Source organism: Trichechus manatus, unplaced genomic scaffold, assembly GCF_000243295.1.
Source record: "Trichechus manatus latirostris isolate Lorelei unplaced genomic scaffold, TriManLat1.0 scaffold00044, whole genome shotgun sequence".
NCBI classification, from domain to species: domain Eukaryota; kingdom Metazoa; phylum Chordata; class Mammalia; order Sirenia; family Trichechidae; genus Trichechus; species Trichechus manatus.
This window is the reverse complement of record NW_004443980.1, coordinates 4,100,440-4,116,644: the sequence shown is the minus strand read 5'-3', so window position 1 is coordinate 4,116,644 and position 16,205 is coordinate 4,100,440. Positions and strand designations below refer to the sequence as shown.

Here is a 16,205-nt window from a genome sequence, read left to right as displayed (position 1 = left end):
AAGACATTATGGTCCATTTCGGTCTCTAAATGCAATAAATATAAATTTTGTCCTCTGCTATGTTTCAGAGATCACAGCTACAGATCTTTGTAGGAGTCTGATAAACTACCTGATACCATGTATTGCGCCTTGTCAAATGATGACAAAATACCTGTCAGAACAGGCTATTATGCCATTTAAGATGTACACATTTGCTAGACATCTTGAACTTCCAAGGCTATCCCTCTCTTTGAATTTGTAAAACCAAGCATACCAGCATTTAGCACACTAATTATTCTCAATAGATCCTTTACAGGGCACTGTCTTCATTCAGTTCAACAAACATGTATCACCAAGTGCCTAATACGTGCCAGGCACTAGAGGGTTCCTGGATGAATAAAACACCATTCCTGCTCATGAGGCGCTTACAGCCTAATGCTTTGGCTCTTAACTTTAAGAAAATCCACATAAACAAAATTTCAGACTCCCGGGAGCCCATTCACTCACAAACCCTCAAGAGAGCCACAAATCCCAGATTAAGAACTCGATCCAGCTTAAAAAAAGAGGAGTCCACAGTAAGTTCTTAATACAGGATAACTGAGTCATAATCAGACAATGTTAGAATTTCAGGGCATACATGGATAGAAATCACACGGCAGCCTTGGCTTATGACAGTGCAGAGTCAGGGAGAGAGCAAAGTGGGTCTTGAAAAAAGTCAATATGCTGACACAGACATACTTGACACTAACAAATATGCCGTTTGGTAGTCCAATTAAGTGTGACACTTTGTATTTCAACTTGTGGTACCTGTTAAACCTCAGGCACTTAGCTTCTTATCTTAGTTAAAAATGGAAGTAAAAGAACAATCATTTTGAAACTATGAGCACGGAATAAAGAAATACGGCCAGACTTTGTTTTCTAAGGATCGGTCAGTTCACTGATTCCCTAAACAGAACTGAAGCGACTCATCATGTTCCTCTGTCTTAGAGTGGGGAGAAAAACGGGGGCTGGGGGAATGAGCATATGAGTGAAGGGCAGTTTGGGTTTGCTGTTTGCTGGTTTATGTTACCTCTGCGTCGTATCTGACTGCAGCGGAGAATAATGAAAAGGCATTCTCTACAGTAATTCCTCGCTTGATAATGTGCTGACAAAGCTTTTTCAGTCTGTTTTCACAGTAAGATGTTGCCAAATCCAAAAGACCTAAAAGTAAAAAGTGTGGGAAGTTGTAATCAAATTTACAATAATTTCCCATGATTTTTAAACATATACATTTCATTTTGGGGGACAGAGTTATGTAGGTTAAGTCAGCAAAAATTTCTTACTGAGTAATATTCTAATTTTATTAAATACATTCTCTTTCCTACTCCCTAACTCCCCCACCTCTAAAACATACCTCTCCTACACAAATTGTATACAATTCCTTCTACAGTAAAAAGAAGAAATCCAAAAATGGTATTTCCCCTTTTTGTTTCCAAGTTCAAAATAAACTTTTGTCCCACCAAAATGATATGTTAAATCCTAATTAGCAACTTCAGTATTAAAAGATTAAAGTAAGTCCACAGTAATAAACTGTGTCCACATTATTAATCATAATTCCACAATGCTATTTTTGAAGACAGTTAATTTAAATCTTTTAAAAAATCACATAAAAGCCAATAAAACTGAAACTTTTTCCATTTCAGTACAGTAAGAACATGAGGAGATACATTTTTGGCCCATAAGGCCATAAGCTTGGCCAGCCACAATGTACCTATAGCGTCTTCAGGCGGCAGATCAACTGCATCTGTGTACAGGTACTGGAGAAAGGCACGATACACAGGGTAAGAAAACTGGTCTATTTCTATCACTTCCTCTGAGTCCTCATTCCAGTAAGAGTGGAACATAGATCGAAAGTGCTCACACCTAAGACCAAAAAGCAAGTTTCCTGATCAAGTTGATGAAATCAGATGAACAAATATTAGAGGTATCCGTCCTTCACAACTGTAACCGGGCCTGCACGTACCAGGACCATGACTCATTAGCTCACACCCTAAGAACATTCCACGTGCAAGGGCTTTTATTTATGCCTTTTTCATATACTCTCTTTCATTTTTTTTTAATTTATTTTTTGTGGTGGTTGTTGAAAATACACAAAGCAGAACATACACTGAGTCCACAATTTCCACATGTACAATTCCATGACAATGATTACTTTCTTCAAGTTGTGTAACCAGTCTCACCCTCCTTTTCTGAATTGTTCCTCCCCTATTAACATACCTCACTGCCCCCTATGCTTCCTATCTAACCTTTCACAAGTTGCTGTTGTCAATCTGATCCCATAGGGTCACTGTGAGTTGGAATCGACTTGACAGCAACGGGTTTGGTTTTTAGAAGCGCATGCAAAAGTACCTGATTTTTAAAACAGCTTTATGGACATGAATATATTTCCCATCAATTCGAAACTTCAGATCAGCAGTTTCTGGACTATCAAATTCTTGCTTTAGTGACTCTGCAACGGTTAAGAAATCTTCATGCTCTGCAGATAACAAACACACTATTAATACAGAAAACTGAAAAAACATACACAAAATTTGAAAGAGTTCAGAAAGATAATTGTTAGCATGGTAGATAATTCCATTAAACTTTTATTAAGAAAGTTCACACCTTATTTGACAAATCAATTTCAAAGTATTACTATTATAAGTACACTGAGTTTATAACCTATCAAAAAATTACAATGCAAATATCTGGAAAGGCTAAATACATTAATACTAAGTTAGACATTAGAGATGTGTATTAAAAAAAAGACATGTAGTAAAAGAAAAATAAAGTCACAGGTAGTCCATGATGACATAACTACTCTCTCAAAACTTGAGTGGTGGAGGTGGAGCCAACATGGCACCCTAGACAGACACATCATGCCATCCCTCTGCAGAAAAGACCCGAAAAACTAAGTAAAACAGATCCAAATGTCAATCCTGGAACTCTAAGCATCAAATAAAGGCATAAAGAACTAGATCAAACACTGAATGAAAGAAGAAACGGAAGGAAAACAGAGAACAAGGAGAGATGCAGAGAGGAGGTCCATTGCCAGCTAACATGGCACAGTGTCACCATCTTGGAGCACAGCCTGCAGTGGACAGGGAGTATGGGAAAGAAACTTCAGAGAGCTCCTAACAGGAGGCAGAGCACCCGGTAACCAGAGAAACACACTTTCCCATCCCTCACCCTTCTGCCCCATATGCCCTTTTGACAGGCCATGCTGCGTCACTCAGCTAGAGAGCTACTGGCCTGCTGTTACCTGGGTCCACCCCACTCCCACCCACCAGCTCCTGTCATGTCATTTTTTTTCCCTTTCTTCCTTTTCTTTCTCCCTCCCACCTAGCCATGTACACCACCTCCACCCCTTCCCAATGGGCCACACGGTGCCACTCAGCTAAGGAGCTACTGGCCTGCCATCACCCCAGGTCCACCCCACCCCCACTTGCTGGCTCCTGTTGTGCCGTTTTTTCCCCTTTCTTCCTTTCCTTTCTCCCTCCCACCTAGCCCCATATGCCACCCGCACCACTTCCCAATGGGCCAGGAGGCGCTGCTCAGCTAGAGAGCTATCCACCTGCCATCACCCTAGGTCCGCCTGCCCCTACCCACTGGCTCCTGACACATCTTTTTTTTTCTTCTTTCCCTTTCTTCCTTTTCTTTCTCATTCCCATCTAGCCCTGTACACAATCTCCAGCCCTTCCAGAGGGGTTGCACTGAGCTGTTCAGCTAGAAAGCTACCAGATCTTTATCACTCTGGGTCTACCCCACCCATACCCACCAGCTCCTGATGCACTGGTTTTTTTTTAACCTTTTTTCTTTTTCTTCCTCCTTCCCACCTAGCCCCATACGCCACCTCTAACCTTTCCCAATTGGCCACGCTGCAATGCTGCAAGTAGACAGCTACTGACCTACCGTCAGCCCGGGTCCTCCCACCCCCACCCGCCGACTCCAGGTGCACACCATTTTTTTCTTCTCTTCCTTTACTTTCTCCCTACCACTTAGCCCCATACTCCACCTTAACCCCTTCCTACCAAGCCATGCTGCGCCACCTTAGCTAGAGAGCCACTGGCCCAATGCCCCGAGTCTGTCCTTCCCCAATATGCCAGCTCCATCATGCCTTTTTTTTCTCTTCTTTTCTCTTTTTCTCCTTTCTTCCTTTTCTTTCTCCCTGCCACCTAGCCCTGTATGCAACCTCTACCCATTCCCTCCAGGCCTTACCGCACCACCATGGGTAAAGAACTACTGGCTCACTGTCGCCACCCTGAGTCCCACCCACCCCCACTGCCAGCTACTGCTGCATCATTTTTCTTCTTTTTTTCCTTCTCTTTCTCCCTCCCATCTAGCTCCCTATGCCATCTCAACCCCTTCCTGCCAAGCCATGCCACACTGCCATGGGGAGAGAGCCATAGGCCTGCCACTGCTCTGGGTTTGCCCCACCCCCATCAGTTGGCTCACATCGTGCCATTTTTTCCCCTTTCTTCCTTTTCTTTCTCCCTCCTACCTAACCCCATATGCCACCTCTACCCCTTCCCGTCGGACCACACCACACTCTCGCGGCTAGAGAACCACCAGCCTGGGGCCACACTGAGTCCACCCCACCACCACCCACCGGCTCTCATCATGCCATTTTTTCACCTTTCTTTCTTTTTCCCGCCCACCTAGCCCATACGCCATACCTCTGCCTCTTTCTGCAGCCCCAAGGTCCACCTTGCCTCCACCTGTCAGCTACCTTTTTTTCTCTCTCTCTTTTGTCCCCCCCCCCACCTAGTCCCATATGTCATCCTCCCCTTCCCACCAGCCCTCGCTGTGCCACCGTGGCTAAAGTAACCCCTGCTCAGGCCTGCCACTGCACTAGACCTGCAATGCCCCTCCCGTACCTTCACTTGGCCACCAATGAACCAACATGAGGATGCAGACAGTGCCTGACCAGTCCGCCCTCAGCCACATAGTGTTCAGCAAGAGGGCCCACCATGCCTGCTGCCCTGCCCATTCGGACAAAGTGGTGAGAGCTATCGTGCCCACAGACAAGCCAGCAGCAAAGCACACCTGGCCTGCCTACCCTGACATTTCAAAACAAAACAAATAAGCCAGATGAAACAAATGAACACACAATCAATAAATACAAAAAATAATACCTTAATGTCTTGAGACAGCAGACAATATTAAAACATAGAAAAGCAGGACAAGATGGCTCCAGCATGTAACCAAATAAAGAATCAAATGACCTTTCAGTAGAAAAGGCAGTGGAACTACCTGATATGGAATTCAAAAGACTAATATTTAGGACTCTCCAAGAGATCAGGAAAGAGAACGAGGAAAACAGACAAAAACAAGGAAAACATATCCAAAATCCAAGGAAAACACAGACAAACCAATAGAAGAATTCAGGAAAATAATACAAGAATAAAATGTCAAAATAAATAAACAATTAGAAATCATATAAAAACAGCAACTAGAAATCCAAAAAATAAACAACAAAATTTCAGAAATAAACAACTCAATAGAGGGTTTTAGGAGCAAATTTGAAACAATGGAAGACAGAATCTGCGAAATTGAGGACAAATCCATGGATGCCACTTTGTTTGACGAAAAATCAAAGAATAAAGAAAACCTGAGAATTATGTGAGACACAATCAAAAGAAATAATTTTAGTGTGATTGGAGTTACAGAACAGGGGGAGAAAATGGAAAACTGAGAGAAGACTGTTGAAGATTTGCTGGCAGAAAATTTCCCAAATACCATGAAAGGTGAAAACCTGACCATCCAAGAAGCTAAAAAAACCCCAGATAGGAGAGACCCCAAAACACAGTCACCAAGACATATCATAACCACACTAACCTAAAACAAAGACAAAGAATTCTGAGAGCAGCTTGAGAAAAATGAAAAGTCACTACAAAGGGGAAATAAGACGACTAAGGTCTGATTACCCAGCAGAAACTATGCAGGCAAGAAGGCAAAAAACTGTCAACCAAAAATAATATATCTTACAAAACTCTCTCTCAAATATAATGGTGAAATTAGAATATTTCATGATAAACAGAAATTAAGGAAATTCATAAAAACCAAACCAAACTTAAAAGAAATATTAAAAGGAGTCCTTTGGTTAGAGAACCAACAACATCAGACAACAACCAGAGTCTAGGACACAGGACAGCACCAGCAAGACACCAATGAAGGTAAAGAACTCTCAATAGTAAAACAAACCTAAAAGTCTTAAAACAGGGAAATAGAGACATCAATCTGTAAATGACAACAATGTCACAAGAATAAAAGGGGGAACAAATGGTGTAGGTATAGAACTTTCAAATGGTGAGGAAATCAAGGTGATATCGAGTAATAAAAGACTACTTCAAACTTAAGAAGGTAAGGATAAACTTCAAAGTGACTACAAAGAAAGCTAACAAACCTACTCACTAAAATAAAGAAAAAAAACAAAGTCTCAGCAAACACAACTCTACAATAATGAAAAAAAAAGAAAATCCACAAACAAAAGAATTCAGCACAGGAAACAAAGAGGAATAAAGAAAACTTCAGCACCACAAAATTAAAAAAAAAAAAATTGAACAATATGACGGCAATAAACTCATACCTATTAATAATCCTACTGAATGTAAATGGATTAAGTATGCCTGTAAAGAGACAAAGAGTGGCAGAATGGATTACAAAAAATAACACACGACCCATCAATATGCTGTGTATAAGAGTCACACCTTAGACACAAAGACATAAATAAATTAAAAATCAAATGATGGAAAAAATAGATCAAGCAAATAGTAACCAAAAAAGGGCAGAAGTGGCAATACTAATCTCAGATAAAACAGATTTTAAGGCAGAATCCAAAAAATACAAAATTGATAAAAGACAGGGAAAGACATCATATAATGATTAAAGGGACAATCCACCAAGAAGACATAACTTAATAAATAACTACGCACCCAACAACAAGGCTCCAAAATACATAAAACAAACGTTAACAACACTGAAAAGAGAAATAGACAGTTCCACAATAATAGCAGGAGACTTCAACAAACCACTCTAGGTAATGGACAGAACACCTAGAAAGAAACACAAAGATACAGAAGATCTAAAGGCCAAAATCAACCAATTAGACCTCACAGACATATATAGAACACGCCACCCAACAGCAGCCAAGTATACATTCTTTTCCAATGCACATGGAACATTCTCCAGAATAGAACATATTTTAGGCCACACAGCAACCCTCAATAAAATCCAAAACATCAAAATAATACAAAGCATTCTCTCTGATCATAACACCATCAAAGTAGAAATCAATAACAGGAAGGGCAAGGAAAAAAACTCAAACACATGGAAACTGAATAACACCTTCCTTTAAAAAACTGGGTTATACAAGAAATCAAAAGTGGATTAAAAAAAATTCCTAGAATCAAATTAGAATGAAAATACATCATACAAAAACCTTTGGGACACAGTAAAGTTAGTGCTCAGTGGTTAATTTATAGCAATAAACACACACATCAAAAAAAAAGAACAGGCCAAAATAAAAACATTAGCCCTACAACATGAACAAATAGGAAGAGAAGAGCAAAAGAAGCCCACAGCCACCAGAAGGAAATAATAATAATTAGAGCAGAAATAAATAGAGAACAGAAAAACAACAGAAAGAATCAACAAGATCAAAAGTTGGTTCTTTGAAAAGATCCACCAAATCAACAAACTGGCAAAAGAAAAACAGGAAGGGAAAATAATCCACATAAGAAATGAAATGGGGACATTACAACAAACTCAACTGAAACAAAAAGAATCATAAGACAATACTATGAAAATTCATACTCCAACAAATTTGAGAACCTAGAGGAAATGGACAAATTTCTAGAAACACACTACCTACCTAAACTAACACAAACTGATACGGAAAATTTGAACAGACTTACAACAAGATTAGAAAATGAAGAGGTAATTAAAAAACTCCCCCCCAAAATAAAGCCCTGGCCCAGATGGCTTCACTGGAGAATTCTACCAAACATTCAGAGAGTTCACACCGGTACTAATCAAACTATTTCAAAGCACAGAAAAGGAAGGAATGCTCCTAAATTCATTCTATGAAGCCAGCATAACCGATACCAAAGCCAGGCAAAGACGCCACAAAAGAAAAATTACAGACCAGTATCTCTCATGAATATAAATGCAAAAATTCTCAACAAAATCTAGCCAATAGCATTCAGCATGATATCAAAAAAAAAATACAGCATGAACAAGTGAGATTCATACCAGGTATGCAAGGATGGTTCAACCAGATGTAAACCCATCCATCTATGAGTTGGAATCAACTCGATGACAATGGGTTTTAAACAGTCAGCTGACCTTTGACAAAGGATCAAAGTCCATTAAATGGGCAATAGACAGTCTTTTTAACAAATGGTGCTGGCAAAATTGGATGTCCATCTGTAAAAAAATGAAACAGCACCCATACCTCACACCATACACAAAAACTACCTCAAAATGGATCAAAGACCTAAACATAAAATGTAAAATGATAAAGATCATGGAAGGAAAAATAGCGACAATGCTAGGGGCCCTAATACATGGCTTAATTCAATACAAAACTTAACTAACAATGCACAAGCACCAGAAGAGAAAACTAGATAACTGGGACCTCCTAAAAATTAAACACGCTCACCAAAAGACTTCACCAAAAGAATAAAAAGAGAACCAACAGACTGGGAAAAAACTTTTGGCTATGACATATCCAACAAGAATATAATATCTAAAATCTATAGAATACTTCAACATGTCAATTACAAAACAACAAATAATCCAATTAAAAAATGAGCAAAGGATATGAACAGACACTTCATTCAGCCAGCTAACAAACACATAAGGAAATGCTCACGATCATTAGTCACTAGAGAAATGGAAATCAAAACTACAATGAGAATACCATCTGTCTTAATTATGTAGTGCTGTTACAACAGAAATACTACAAGTGGATGCTTCAACAAAGAAAAATTTATTCTCTCACAGTCTAGGAGGCTAGAAGTCTAAATTCAGGGTGCCAGCTCCAGGGGAAGGTTTTCTCTCTCTGTCGGCTCTGGGGGAAGGTCCTTGTCATCAATCTTCCCCTGGTCTAGGAGCTGCTCAGCGCAGGGACCCCAGGTTCAAAGGATGTGCTCCCCTCCTGGTTCTTCATTCTTGGTGGCATACGGTCCCTCTCTTCTCTGCTCGATTCTCTATTTTACATTTCAAAAGAGACTGACTCAAGATACAACCTAATTCTGCAGACTGAATCCTGCCTCATTAACATAACTGCCTCTAATCCTGCCTCATTAACTTCATCGAGGTTAGGATTTACAATACATAGGATAATCACATCAGATCACAAAATGATGGACAACCACACAATACTGGGAATCATGGCCTAGCCAAGTTGACAAACATTTTTGGAGAACACAATTCAATCCCTAACACCATCCCACCCCGACATTACTGGCACTAATCAAAAAACCAGAAAACAACAAATGTGGAAGAGGTTTCGGGGAGATTGTAACTCTCATGCACTGCTGTTGGTAATGTAAAATGGTACAACCACTTTGGAAAATGATATGGTGCTTCCCTGAAATGCTAGAAATAGAAATACCATATGATCCAGCAATACCACTCCTAGGACTATATCTTAGAGAAATAGGATATATGTCTCAGTCATCTAGTGCTGCTATAACAGAAATACCACAAGTGGATGACTTTAACAACGAGAAGTTTATTCTCTCACCATCCAGTAGGCTATAAGTCCAAATTCAGGGCATCAGCTCCAGGAGAAGGCTTTCTCTCTCCTTCAGCTCTGGAGGAAGGTCCTTGTGATGCATCAGTCTTCCCTTGGTCTGGGAGCATCTCAGCGCAGGAACCTCAGGTCCAAAGGACGCACTCTGCTCCCAGAACTGCTTTCTGGGTGGTATGAGGTTCCCCACTCTCCACTTGCTTCCCTTTCCTTTTATCTCTTACAAGATATAAAAGGTGGTGCAGGTCACACCCCAGGGAAACTCCCTTTACACTGGATCAGGGATGTGACCTGGGTTAGGGTGGTGTTACAATCCCACCCTAATCCTCTTTAATGTAAAATAACAATCAAAAAATGGAGGACAACTACACAACACTGGGAATCATGACCTAGCGAAATTGATACACACATTTTTGGGGGGACACAATTCAATCCATGACACCATCACACAAATAGACATATGTACACCCATGTTCATTGCAGGATTACTCACAATAGCAAAACGATGGAAACAACCTAAGTGCCCATCAACAGACGGATGGATAAACAAATTATGGTACATACACACGATGGAATACTATGCAATGATAAAGAACAATGATGAATCCATGAAACATCTCACAACATGGATGTATCTGGGGGGCGTTAAGCTGAGTGAAATAAGTAATCACAACAGGACAAATACTGTATGAGACCGCTATTATAAAAACTCAAGAAGAGGTTTACACACAGAAAGAAACAATCTTTGACGGTTACGAGGGAGGGGAGAGGTAGGAAGGAAAAAACACTAACTAGATAGTAGACACGCATTAACTGGTGAAAGGAAAGACAACACACAGTATAGGGGAAGTCAGCACAACTTGACCAAGGCAAAGCCATAGAGGCTTCCTAGACACATCCAAACACGTAGAGGGACTGAGTTACTGGGACTGAGGGCTGGGACCATAGTCTTGGAAGACATCTAAGTCAATTGTTATGCCAATAGTTCAATAGTTCATAAAGAAAATGCTGTACGTCCTACTTTGGTGAATATCTTCTGGAATCCTAAAAGCTTGCACTCGGCCACCTAAAATACGTGTATTGGTCCCATCACATTTGGAGCAAAGGAGAATGAAGAAAACCAAAGATACAGGAAATTATCAGTCCGAAGGACTAATGGACCTCATGAACCACAGCCTCCACCAGCCTGAGCCCAGAAGAACTAGATGGTGCCCTGCTACCACCGCCAACTGCTCTGACAGGGATCACAATAGAGGGTCCCAGAGTAGGAAAAAAATGTAGAACAAAATTCATATTCACAAAAAAGCAGCAGACTTACTGGTCTGACAGAGACTGGAGGAACCCCCGAGACTATGGCCCCCAGACACCCTGCTAACTCAGAAGTGAAGCCAGTCCCAAAGTCTACCTTTCAGCCAAAGATTACAAAACCAAACCCATTGCCATCGAATCGATCTCGACTCATAGTGACCCTATGGAACTGAGCAGAACTGCCCCATAGGGTTTCCGAGGAGCAGCTGGTGGATTCGAACTGCCGACCCTTTTTAGTTAGCAGCCCAACGCTTAACCACTACATCACCAGGCCTCCAGCCAAAGATGAGACACGCCTATAAAACACACATGAGGAACTTGCTTCTTAGTTCAATCAAGTATAGGAGACCAAATGGGAAACACCTGCCCAAAAGCAAAGACAAGAAGGCAGGAAGGCACAGGAAACCTGTACAAACGGACACAGGGGCATAAGGAAAAGAGGAAGAGTGCTGACACATTGCGGGGATTACAACCAATGTCATTAAACAATTTGTGTATACATTTTTGAGTGGGAAACTATTTTGCGCTGTAAACTTTCACCTAAAGCGCACACACACACAAAACCTTTTGTGGTTCCCTATAGGACTAAGAATTCATAAATTTTCCTTGATTAAACACAAAGAATATCTCAGCTCTGCTTTGGAGCAGTTTCAAGAGGTTGGTATAGTCAACTCAATGAGTCCCAAGAAACAAATTCATCACTTAAGTGGTAATGCTAACAGGCATGCTCTGAAGTGGAGAAACCCTTTTTCCTGCGTATCTGGAATCTAAACATCTCTCTTAACCCTAAAAATCAATCTACAAACAATAATCCTTACACTCTATCTAAAAACAGGACAAATTTACTTAGTTAGAGTGTGTGCTCAAAGGGAACAGTTTTACACCAACACATGATCACATTACCTGATAAGGAGAATGCTGCTATAATAATATGTAAGTAGAACCATGTTATTACGAAGAAAAGGTACTTGTACAGATTCATGGGATATTTTCTTGTGCTTTACATGTATGAAAGAAGAAAATAAGGAGAAGAAGGCAAACGGGGAAATTTAAAAATTCCAGAAATCCTCATCGGACACTGAGCAAAGCCGCTATGGACACAGGACATAGGTTTTGACTGCCCACAAGATGAGAACAGAAACTTAAAGAACGAAGCTGTCCAAGTCTGAAGAACTTTGTGTCTCTCAGTATCCTGATGTTACCAGGGCAACTGCTAACACCTGGGTGGAAGCTTAACAAATGAGCTTATCTGAGAGCTTTACTATCAGAATCTCCCAAGGACGTAACATTTGCCAGAGGTCTACTACCTTAACCTACAGCTTTCACACAAGCCACACACAAGCCAGAGCTCTCTTAGCTATGGAGGAGAGGCAGAAAATTTCTCAAAAGTTAGGCGTTCTCTGACCCTGTAGCCTGGACCACCAGTGAAGAAAAGAAAGAAATGACTGAGATGGGGGAACTGGGGAAAGAGTCCAGGGGTCTCGACTGCTAACCCACCCACGTCAAAACAGCTCTCATCAGTGCCTCAACTTCTGCACTTAGTCATTTTAAAATAACCCTTTCTCCCTCTATATTTCTGACACATATAGTACCTCCTTTCAGAGAAGAAATATTCTGCAGGGATGTGAATTCATCACATGATTTTCTTCCTAACACTCAGGTGAGGTCATAAACTGAGAGAAAACAAAACAAAACAAAAAACACTTCTGACTTTAGGTGGGTGGAAGGGAAAGAAGTTATCTAGGAGATACATTCAGTAACCATATTATTCCAAATTTAGACATCTGTTCTGAAAAGGATGCCATTTTAATTACCAGGAACCTAGGGAATTCCCTTACAAACAGACCCAGATAAGTGGCATACGAAGATTTAAAGACGTGCACAGCAGTCCACATCTGGGTAATCACAACCAGGTAGTGCAGGCCCCACTCACAATATTTACGGTGCAAAAAAAAAGGATTATAATTAAAGAACCTGGCAAAAATGAATCTTAAGGAAATGTTCAATCTGTTTCACCTTAAGTTGAGCAGCAGCTTTACTCTTCCTAAACCCGTCCATGACCCCATGTCATAAAGACTGGTCATCTGATGATGGGACAACTCTAGCTGTCTGGCACACCAGAGCACAACATTTACTGGGAGACAACCTTTCAGTATCAACTGCTGAGAAACCCAAACACTGTGGCTGTCAAGAACTACATTTATTTTCAAGCACAGGGCATCATGACCCACTTAACCCTCTGCTCAGAGACACAAAGAACAATTTAGAAGAACTGCTTGTTAAGATACCCTAACATATTCATTCAATAAATGGACTCTCAAAGAAGACAATCTTCAGAAAAACTGCATATCACCATGAATTCTGCTACCTTTCTGATACCTCTTTTTTGATGCCCTTCCAAAGTAAAAGTACTTGTGATTGGTTGAAAGAGAGAGAGAAAAAAAAACAGGGTTAACTAGTCACCTTAAAAGTCACAAGTTCTTCACTTTTTTTAAAGTTCATTTTTATTAGTATTATATTGACCTAGGCAATAAATTTAGTATAGCAAGAACACTTAGGAGGGGGGGAATAATAAACCCATGAAAATATTTCATAATATATAAATAAAATCTATTATGCAAATCTAACTTGGGGAAAGGTATTAAAGTTAATAGAGAATAAAACATTCTAGAACTTAAACGAGCCACTACCAGCAAACACACAGGAAAACCTGACAGCCTTATTCTCTCTCTAGGTGGAAGAGGTCCGGAGCTTCCTCACCTACAGACAGCAGGCGCCACGTGACGGGGGGAGTGGCAAAGCAGGCAAAGACATCATCGGTGCAGGAGAAGCGGGTGAGGTGAGGCAGAGTGACCGACTGGCCACGACACTGGCCCCACATGTACACGTTTCCGCCCTGGGTCTTGGCAGCAGAGATGTGGGCAGAGTGACAGGCTGCAATCTCTACTACCCTGAAAAGTTTTAAGAGAAATGCATGTCACTTCTTTACCATAGAAGCCCACAGCACACCACACGTTATAATCAAAAAGTTCATGCTTGGAACACCTCAAAAAACAGCCCAAGGTCCAGGGACATTAGCTGCAAAGTGATACTGACAAAACCAAAAGATCAGGATAAGAGCACTGGGTTTCTCCCCTCCAGACTGCCCACTTCTTGTCCTTACCTCATCCTGGTAGGACAAAAAACACATGCAGTTGAGGAAAACTTTAAAAAAGGGAAGAGAAACCAAAATAACTGAGGAAAGTGGACACTGGCAAAATGTCCTAACAGTTCCAGGGGCTTGTTATTGTTGTTAGGGGCTATCAAGGTGGCCTCCAACTCATGGCAACGTCATGCAAAACAGGATCAGTTGTTGTAATTGATAGGGCTTTCAATGGCTAATTTTTCAGAAGTAGACTGCTTAGACAGTAACAAAAAATACTATGTCTCCAATGTACTATTTGCTTATAAACACAACTTTTTTCCTTATCCTCTACCAGAGCTCAAAAGAGCTGAGACAGATGATACGCACTGGTCCAGGTGGTCATGGACTCTAAGCATTTCAATCCAACTAGACATTAATCAAGCTTACTTTTTATTTTCTCAAGTATGCTTCTTGGGCAGGGTCCCAGAATCAGAAGTCAACACTCCAAGACTTAGTGGGTAAGACCTCACGATTTGATTGAACAAACATTAAACATCAATTCCAGTAATACACATTAAGTCAAATCAATATTTAAATAGGTAATGTCCTTTCAAGAGCAAATTTTATTTACCTGAAAGAAGCTTTAGTTGGTTCAAAGGAAAATTCATACTACATTTGGAATTTTGACATGGTCATAGACCCTATTTTACTTCCCTACTAAACGGGCAATGAGAAGCTCGTAGGAATTATGCAAGATGCATCAATATCAATCACAGCTGCTTCTTTTAGAAGGATGCCTAAGAATCATACTAACATCATGTTCATTCTGGCTGGTCCTCAAACTCTTGTTCAAAATAAGAATGTGTCAACAGAAGCGTCACAGAGCCAAACATCACAGCTCCAGCACACGTCCACAGCACACAAGCAGTCCCACAACATGTCACATCCCAGTTACCTTTCTTTCTCCACCATGATGTGTGTGGGGCTTAGCAGGTTATTTTTATTGCCAGTTCCCAGCTGCCCATACGTGTTAGCTCCCCAGGCATACAGCAAGCCCTCATCTGTTAGTGCTAGAGTGTGTGCATAGCCGCAGACGATCTGCAAGTAAATTTAAATGGTTACCATAGACAGGGAAATAGGAAGGGCAGGAAACCATCTACTTAAAAACACAGCCAGCTTCTGCAGAGGTCATTTCCTCAGCAGGTGGGGACTGCCATTCTCTGGGACATTAAATAAGCACTCGAAAAACCTAACCCTTAGCACTACTGGATTTTTCCATTAGTTTAATTTACTTGTCAAGACTACTGTGCCAGTACCGTGGTCTTTGTTCTGATCAGGGGGACTCAGGTGAGACAGCATATTAAATGTGGAAGGCAAAGGCACAGGGTATTGCCCGAAAAGATTTACTGAAAGAGTAAGACTCCGGGATTTCTCCAATTTGAGTCAGAGTAGGAAGGGAGATGGGGACCAGCTTGCCAAGAGTTGGTCACACTTACCTGATTCACGCAAACGCTGTGTAAAGCCGCCACTCTCACAGGGGTCAGCTGATTGCCATTGTTCCCCAGGCCCAGCTGACCATTGCCATTGTAACCCCAGCCATACACCTCAGAGAGAGAACGGGAGGAAACAGGCTTTTAAATCTGCCAGTAAGAGGGAGGAGATGGATGCAGTCCATTTCATCAAATTAGGTACTCTTCCCACTTCCAACACTCATACTTTAGTCTATGTGCTACTACTACAACTGATCTCCAAATAGAAGGATTCTGGGAGAAGAGAATGACAGACTTCAGCGTCAGTTCCTACTCTGTAACTTACTACTAGTTGGATAGCCTTGGGGAAGTCACTCATTCTAGTTTTATAAATGAGGAAGCTGAGGCTCATTAGCACTTATTAAGCCCCTACTGTATGTCAGGACACTGTGAAAAGTACTAGAAATAAAAGTCTCTGGCCACCATTTAACAGGGGAGATGGGACACATACAAATTTTTTGCAGCCAATGGCAAGTGCTGTAACAGAGAT

The 16,205-nt window shown here is 41.0% G+C and overlaps 1 protein-coding gene across 9 annotated transcripts in view; it reads right to left on the bottom strand.

Annotated features, from left to right (window-relative positions):
• Nucleotides 1-16,205, bottom strand: part of RCBTB1 (RCC1 and BTB domain containing protein 1) — a 78,031-nt gene that overhangs the window by 12,270 nt on the left and 49,556 nt on the right. For all 9 annotated transcript variants that reach the window (XR_002824138.1, XR_002824136.1, XR_002824137.1 and 6 more), the window contains 6 exons: nt 15,683-15,790; nt 15,142-15,284; nt 13,823-14,013; nt 2,368-2,494; nt 1,730-1,881; nt 1,049-1,179 (listed from right to left, as the gene is read on the bottom strand). Coding sequence is in view for 5 of the 9 variants with exons in the window: in XM_023731545.1 (XP_023587313.1) it covers nt 1,049-1,179; nt 1,730-1,881; nt 2,368-2,494; nt 13,823-14,013; nt 15,142-15,284; nt 15,683-15,790 (852 nt within the window). In the remaining 4 variants the exon portion in view is untranslated. The remainder of the gene's footprint in view (nt 1-1,048; nt 1,180-1,729; nt 1,882-2,367; nt 2,495-13,822; nt 14,014-15,141; nt 15,285-15,682; nt 15,791-16,205) is intronic.